At 44.2% G+C, this 8669-nt stretch overlaps 1 protein-coding gene across 18 annotated transcripts in view; it reads left to right on the top strand.

Annotated features, from left to right (window-relative positions):
• Nucleotides 1-1403: 1403 nt before the first annotated feature.
• LOC119185270 (uncharacterized) overlaps nt 1404-8669 on the top strand; it is a 112786-nt gene continuing 105520 nt past the window's right edge. For all 18 annotated transcript variants that reach the window (XR_012893782.1, XR_012893783.1, XR_012893777.1 and 15 more), the window contains exon 1: nt 1404-1744. Coding sequence is in view for 10 of the 18 variants with exons in the window: in XM_075886734.1 (XP_075742849.1) it covers nt 1419-1744 (326 nt within the window). In the remaining 8 variants the exon portion in view is untranslated. The remainder of the gene's footprint in view (nt 1745-8669) is intronic.

Below are 8669 nucleotides of genomic sequence, written 5' to 3'. Positions count from 1 at the left end.
CAAAACATGTCATAACGGATCTTCTATGGCTCTTTCGGTGTTTTGATGCAGAACTGCTCGGGAATTTCATGGTTTTCACTTTCGTCATCCCGGCATTGTGATGCAATGACTTTGGGATTTTCTGTAGCTTGTTGTTTTTCAAATTTTGGTATGAAAAAATCTAATTAAATTCGATTGCAAGATTTGATTGAGAACTTTTTCTCTTGGAGATTTTTTCAGTTCATTATGCACCTCTTGAAGGCATCCTTGGGAACGTGGATCAGCCTCGATGTAGCCGCATGAAGTGAGTCAAGTCCTCATCAGCAGTAAAGGTTTTTTGAAATAGTTTTTCACTTGTGAAGCTCTATACAATAGTTTTATTACATTCTGATTCTTCAAAATTATAGTATATAACTAGTATGAGAAAATTGTTCAGTTATTAGGAGATTCTCTAAGGTATTTCAATGCTTTTTACAGCTAAAGCTGTCGTGAGATCGGAGAATGTGCCATTCGCGGTGCCGTGACTGTCCGCCACCGCCGTCGCCGTCGTCGCCACTGGTGTTCGTAACCAATAGCGAACAAAAAAATTCAGTAAATAAAAATAAACACCATTGACACAAAAAAAATTTGAACCCGGGTCCACTGCGCGCCAGCCCAGTATTCTACCACTGAGTCATGCCAGTGCTTTAGAACACTTTTCTAAACTGGCCTTAGGCAGGCTTGCTGTTGCGAAAGAAATCACGCTATCATGAGTACCAAAGCGTTTTAGAACGTCAAAGGAACAGCCAGGCGTCAAACAAAGCGAATTGCGTAACGAGAGGGTCGTCCAATGCTCCAACCTCTCAGAAAACTTGTCCTTGATCACCTATTAACTGTGGCGCATACGGACTTCAATCATAACTCTTCATAATCACCAGCCATGGCACAAAACAATTGCACAAAATGTCTAACAAGTGCGTAGCAGACAACTTCTCCAAAGAATGACCAAGGATAGCAAAGGGAATGCTGACTTTACAAAATTATAAATACTCATGGCGTAGTGGGCACTCAACAGTGTCCTTATCGCAGTTAAACAAAGAGTGTTTTGAAAAGCTATTGAATGACCCCTCTTCTAGCTTTCGCTGTGATTGTGGTGCGCGTTTCACGCAGGTCTGACTTTTATGTCGCGTTTTTCCCCAGCAACATGCGCGAATTCAAAAATACCTCTGCTTTGGCGCGGTTTACCGAATGAACTAAACTTTTCGTTTTATGTAGCTAGTAAATAAAGAAACAAAATACATACGTAAGTTGTTGCACTGATGCCAAAGTAGCTCCATGCACGAATACAAATATTTGACCCAAGAAAGTTTCTCCCTTTTTGACGGGTCCCGAACACAATTACATCAGCCGCATATTTTTTCTACGCGAAAGTTGTTGCAATGACAACTTTTGCACGTATAATGTACACAGCTACCAGCACCTACGCTGTAATAAGAGTGTGGGGGAGCACGCGCGCCCAGCCTCCTTTTCCTTTTCACGGCAGTGCGAAAGCCTGCTTGCTGGAACACCCACACGGCCGGCGCTCGCGATTCCCCTCTTTATCGTCACGCGGAACAGATTTCTCCCCCTCAGCGAAAAAGGGTATTCTCGTCAGGGAGAGGGCAACCCGGGCAGGGAACAAAACTGGCGTGCGGACGGCCGCACGGCCTCTCTTACACCAGCCAGGAACCAAGGAGGTCGGACCAGCAAACCCCCCTTGTGAGCCGAGGACGACAACGACCAAGGGGTAAGCTTCTACCCTTGTTTTCTCTACTATCTCCTCGCGACGTTTGCGCGATTGCTAACGCCTAGCAGAATGTGTCATTTTGTTGACCTAGCCTGTTGGCTTATTAGCCCGAACCCGTGTAACTCAATGAGACGAGCTACGGATAGGGCACGTCTATCGTGCATGGTACGAATGTGTGCGGCTGAAACATTAGCTAGGCTTCTGAGTCAGCCGTACATAGGACGGACTCCCTACAAGAGAAATAAAGTAATTTTTGTATTCGCCACTAAATTCGCCAAAGTCAATAAGCTGCGCCTAGCCCCGTGTCTCATTTTAACCCACCATAAGTTAGATGAAATTGTAACAGAAAGGAAAAGCCGACCATATTATCATGCAGCCTAAGCAGTGTCCTTACCGGAAATAACATTACAAGGAATCAGCACTGAATCACACTAATCGTGAAGACATCTTAATTGCACCAATGCATTATTAATCAGCATTATCGACATCAGCATCAACAAAGTGTGCAACTGAACACGATGCGGGAGCGGCCTAATTGTTGTTCGGTAATGTTAAATCTTCGGTGCAAAAAGTGCTGAGAAGACAAGGAGATGACGGAGACAAGCTCTGCCTCGTTCTTGTATTGTCTGATTCGCTCTTTATGCATTTAATTTTCAGCCGCAGCGCAATAACGTGTGTCGCTTTACTGACGTGTAGTGGTGTACATCGCCGGTTCGCAGAAGAAAGATCTGTGACGTTACGGACACATCGGAACTCTGCCCGTTGGCGTTCTGATATAGGGTAGCGAGGATAGACCGATTACTCAGAAGGGGATGTCAATCGTGGCAAACTACTCAATCGCGTCCCACTCGTCAAGGTGAAGCTCTAGCGTTCTCCAGTTTTTTAAATTTTCAGCAGTTGCAAAGACATGAATTCTAAGAAACTAAAGTAAGTAAATAAGAAATCTCTTGCCGATCATAGTGTTCGAAACTTCAACGTTAGCATATGATGCGTCCTATATATGACCAACTCAACCACCACGCCGGCCACTCTCTTGTCCACTTTTTTTTCCGATATTTATGCCATACGCCACAAACAATTTATACAGCCCCCTTAACCAAACTGTACCTTCTTCACTTTGACTTTTATTTATTGTGACGATCTGCTGAAGTTCCAATAAGTCAGCTATTGCACTCGTGCTCTTAGGCCTTCGTTGTTCCCAACAGCAAGATTAATGGGGCATTGAAGGATGGAAGTCCAAACAACCGTGTTGTCTGCTTCAAGGCAATAAGATATATATTGGCTGTGACAGCATTTGGATTGGTTCACACGTGGCGAACATCGAATAAATAACCCTCCTAGCCAAGTGACTAGCGTATGACGGATGTGCAATGGAAATGAATGCTAAGCATCTTGTACTCAATTCTAGGACTACCCTATTTAGAACTACCCTGCAAATGTGCAACTGTTTTCCCTGCGTTACTCTATCGGCATGGCATTCACTATTCCATGATTTTCTGAGACCAGTGACATCACCAGTGAAACAGGTCTGAGTCATATTGCCGCCCGTGTACATTTGTCTTCCGTCAGCACAAAAATTATGTGTAGTCCAACGCTGTACTTCTTCCAAAGCCAGACTAGGAAGGTCGATCTTGTGCCTAATTCAAAAAGTTGCACTTTGACGTGAGAATCACAGGGCTTATGGTGACAGCGCCGGGAAAGTGATTCCTGATTGCGTTAAAGGGGCTCTCCAACACTTTCGGAGCACGCTGCCGATCGGTAGTAGAGGCTCCCGAGAACACGCGAGCCAAATATTACAGTGTGGCCCGCCGCCAAGAATTCGCAACAAGTTATCAAAGTCAACTAAAAAATGCCTTCTCTTTTCTTGACGAATTACGAAAGACGCTCAAAAACCACTCGTAAAAGGCCTTCTGTCACCCATTGGCTAATTTGAACATGAAGCTCTTGGTTGTTACAGGAATCGCTGCGGGAAGCCGCTGCTTGTCCACGCGTGCGCCCGGAGTAACACCAAAAAAGCATGTATTCGAAGAAAAAAAGAAAAAAATGCACTAGTAGTGAAGACGCACGCGTGACGTAATTTCTTTGCCCTGCCATCCCTCACTTCTTAACTTTCAGCACTTTTGTTGGGACGAGAGAAGGGAGTGGTTCATTAATTGATATGTGGGGTTTAACGTCCCAAAACCACTATATGATTATGAGAGACGCCGTAGTGGAGGGCTCCGGAAATTTAGACCACCTGGGGTTCTTTAACGTGCACCCAAATCTGAGCACACGGGCCTACAACATTTCCGCCTCCATCGGAAATGCAGCCGCGGCAGCCGGGATTTGAACCCGCGTCCTGCGGGTCAGCAGCCGAGTACCTTAGCCACTAGACTACCGCGGCGGGGCAGAAGGGAGCGGTTGCAGCATGCGAAAGAAACTGTAACTGGGCTCGTACTTGACAGATTCTTGAAATTTAGTGGCACTGAATTCATGAGACACTTACATCCTTTTGATTACACCCTATGACTACTTGAAAAAAAATCTATCAGGGCCTCTTCGAGATACTGTGAGGGTTCTTTGATCTACTGCCTTACACTTTGCCATCACTGCCTCACAGTGATGGCAAAGCGTTCACTGTGGACTCGGCAGCTGACAAGGGTATCAAGTTGCATTGCGTCAACTTCGTTAAGGTAAGCCGTATCGTCTATGAAAGGATCCAATGAAAAATGACGAGTCTTGGAGGCCTCTGAAATCTCTCGGGATGGCAAGTGTGTTTCTTAGTTGCAATGTTAGGAGATCTCTATATTTGGGTACAACTTTAAAGGTAGCGGCATTTTTTAATGAAAGGCAAATTCACACGAGCCTCCATCAGTGTTGCGAAATGAGCACCTTCATTCTATAACAATTTCATTCCGGAGGATTTCGACTTGTTGTTACTACATTCTTTTCGATCCCTCGGAATAAGAAAACATAGCCCACTGACTATCCCGGCAACGGACAGGTAGGTCAATTTCATTCCTGCAATTCCCCAAATTAGGAGAGGTTTTCTTCATAGCCTTATCGAGCTAAGAATGTATTAACAACATAAAGCTGATGTAACTAGATGCATAAGAACAGCACAATGACGCTGTACTTGTTACCATAGTTAAAGAAGGGTATAGCTTAGTGACTAATCTCGTGCCATGCAACCAGCGTACTAGTTTCCATAGGGGCAGTTGTCCTGCTACGTATCGTATAAGCACGGTAAGCACAATGTAAAAAAAGTTCGCGAATATTGGGCAAGCCGTGCATTTACTTGTTTTGAGTGTATTTTACTACCTTCATGGCATCTCTTTAGCTAGCAGAGAGTACAGCTTTAAACTTTTACTGTTTCTAACCAGAATTGCTGTTTTGGTTTTTTTAGGTAGGTAACTACTAAGCCTCGTATGTTGCCGGATCTCTCGTAAACATCACCGTGTGTCTTGCAGTTATGTGACACTCTTAAGAAAAGTTTCAATCAATCTTAACTTTGTCGATTAGTTCGAAATAAAGTTTTGTGCCAAGTGATGACACATATATAGAAGGGCAGGCGGTGATGTCTACAAAGCTTCCATTATTTTCTTAAAGGGGCTCTGCAACATTTTTTGAGCATGGTCAGAAAACGCTGCGGATTGGTAGTAGAGGCTGCCGAGAACGCGCGATTCAAATGTTATAGCACAGCACACTTCCTGGAAATCACAATAAATATTCAAAGTCACATGAAAATTGCTCTCTCTTTACTCAATAAATGGCGGAAGACACTAAAAATCCCTCTTAGAATGCCAATCTATAAGCCATTGGCTGATTTAAAGATGGCGTGCTCGGTCGTTACAAAGATTGCCACGCGACGCCGTCACTTGTCCACGCGTGCGCGTGCAATCGCATTGAAAAAGCCGCATATTCAAAGAAAAAAATGTGCTGAAGGCCACGAGGCGCACGTGTCGTTTTTTTTTGTTTGCCTCTGCGATCCCTCCCTGCTTAGATTCCAGCGCTTTCGTCAGGACGATAGAAGAGAAAATGCGATTGGAGCGTGTGACAAATCTTTGTGGCTCCACTCGGACTGGAGGGATTCTTATATTTTTTTCTGGCGTTGCATTTGTGAGGCAATAAGCTTTTCCAGTGAAATAGTTCTATTGTCACTCAAAACAAAGTTTCAAGGGACCTCTAATTCCTTAGCTGCCAAGCAGTACACAGTGTGCCATTTTAAAATAGGAACATGAATAGCCTTCCAACGGCTGCCACAGTATGCGATATTCTATGTGCGCGTTTGCGTGTATGATCTCATTGGGGATTCGTTCATGCCTATCTGTATGTTGCTGCCATGCGTGCTTGCCAAGGTAGTTACATGAAGTAAACAATGACCACGAAATAATCTACTTGGACAATTGCATGTCGCCTAATATTTTGGGTATGCTTCTTTATTTCAATTATCTTTATATGGCAATGTACAGGCACATATAAACGCCCATTAACCGAAAATTTCGTAATTTAATAAATACTCGGGACAGCACTATTCACGAAATTCTTGGCAAGCTTTCCAGTTTATCTGATCAGCATTTTATCTCCTTTAACTATGACGAGGAGAGAAGTGACAAGTAAACTTTTCGTGACAAGTAAACTGTTAGTATTTAGTTAGTGAATAAGCAGGCCTTTTTCCCAAGGGTTAGTGTTCACGCGAATGATCTTTTCTTGTCGTTTAAGCTAAAGAGCCTTATTGCTAAAAAATAACTTAGAAAATCGTAGCGTAAGGATTCGGGAAGATGTCGCCTTGGTTACGTGGAATCGCCTGCTTTGGCTAGCTATCCAAACCGATGCTTTCAAAAGTCTATTCTATCTCTCTCTTCACGGTTCATCTCTTACAACAGTTCAACGCACAGCCAATTCACACAGCCCACAGTTAATCGTACGTGAAGGTGCGCTTCTCTGGCCAACGGACCTTTGAAATAGAGTTTCAGCCAAAGGCAACCATGTATGTAGGCACACGGGAATGTATTGCAAAATAAAAAGGGGAGGGGGCAAGGGGCGCCATATGTGGTGAGATGGCGCGCAAACTAGTACACAAAAGCTTCCAGTAAACACAAACGAACATCACAGCCGCGTCAATTATCATCGCAACCTAGAAAACCACTTTTTAGAATATGCGTTCGTATCACCGATGGCGGCAGAAGCAAGAAAAAAGTGAAGAATGGGCAGATAGCAGGTGGCCAAGATCCCACCGAGCGGAGAAAAAATGACCAGGTGTAAAGTGAATAGGCCGCCATCATCTAGTTCCGCAAGACGGATACAGAGACATAGAGCCGGGGTTACGCGAAGAATACAGAAAAAATTCGAAGGAACACATTTATTATAATGACAGAACTATAGTAGGGGCGATGCTAATAAATGTATCATGCTTATAATGAGCCAAACGTTTTTAACTAACTAGATTATTGTGAAACTCGAGCAACTGATGTTTGATCTTTGAAAACCAGAATGCTGACGTAAATAAGCCGTATTTTCGGAAAAACATGTAATCCAATTTTCTTTCCACTCTTTCGAAAATTTGCATAACTTTATTTCTATTCTAACCACCGAAGCTTTGTCGCCATTCTATTCCAGAGCCGCGATAATGCGGAATGATACTTGATTCATTCGGCTTACGGAGCAGCAACTCCGCAACACTGGCGTCCACTGATAGGCGCGCATTTAAGGTGACGTCATGGGCCAGATGGCCAGTGACCTCGCCGACGGAAAACATGCGGCCCACGTTGCTGCCTGCTCAGCGCGGAAGCAATCGTTAGTGGCAGTGTGATAAGATAACCATGCGTCTCGAGGTCTAGCTGCCCGAATGGCAATTTGAGCTCGCCACAGATAATAATGAGGTTTCAATTCAGACATGCCAGCATTGAAATCTGTTTCAACGCCACTCCTCAAATCGTGCACGACATGTGCAGGACGTTGCTGATTAGAATTGTGGTTCTATTATAAAAATTGTCACAAGTGAAACTGGCTATTTATATACCTGAGGGCTACAGGATTATATGGTCGGCTCTTTCGAACCCACCGGCTCCAGTTTGGAAGCCCTAATAACAGCAATTTTTTTCGTTATTAGGAAGCCGCTATGCTTCGTCGAGTGGCCCTAGGGCAGACAGTTCGCAATCTGAGTCGCTGACCTCAATGGTGGAAAGCTGGCTCGGAATGCCACGCCTGAACGCATGAGCATGCAGGTGCAAGACCGAAAAATAATTTACTACTACTACTACAACAACTACTACTACTACTGGTAGGTGTAACCTTAAGTAACAAGAAGAGCGGATTAGGGAACAAACTAGGGTTAAGGAAATCATAGGTGAAATCAAGAAGAGGAAATGGGCACGGCATGGCACGCGTAGACAGGATAACTGCTGATCATTAAGGGTAACTAACTGGATTTCCATAGAAGGCAAGCGGGTTAGGTGGAGGCAGAAGGTTAGGTGGGCAGATGAGATTAAGAAGCTTGCGGGTATAAAATGGCAGCAGCAAACACAGGACGGAATTCACAGGTGAAAAAAGGAAGAGACCATTGTCCTGCAGGGAACGTAGTCAGGCTGCTGCTGCTGCTGCTGCTGATTACTACTACTACTACTACAGCTAATAATAATAATAATAATAATAATAATTGAATGATTGATCCACTTGTAGGGTTTACCACCTAAAGCCACTATATGTATATAAAAGACGCCGTAGTGAAGGGCTCCGGAAATATCGACCACCTGGTGTTCTTTAACGTGCACCCAAATCTGAGCACACGGGCCTACAGCATGTTCGCCCCCGTCGAATATGCAGCCGCCGCAGCCGGAATTCAATTCTGGGTCAGCAGCCGAGTACCTTATCCACTAGACTATCGCGGCGGGGTGACTACTACTACTACTACAACTATTACTACTACTACTACTACTACTACTAC

The sequence above is a fragment of the Rhipicephalus microplus genome, chromosome 1 (assembly GCF_043290135.1).
Source record: "Rhipicephalus microplus isolate Deutch F79 chromosome 1, USDA_Rmic, whole genome shotgun sequence".
NCBI classification, from domain to species: Eukaryota; Metazoa; Arthropoda; class Arachnida; order Ixodida; family Ixodidae; genus Rhipicephalus; species Rhipicephalus microplus.
The sequence above is the reverse complement of the archived record's forward strand: the minus strand, read 5'-3'. Positions and strand labels throughout refer to the sequence as shown.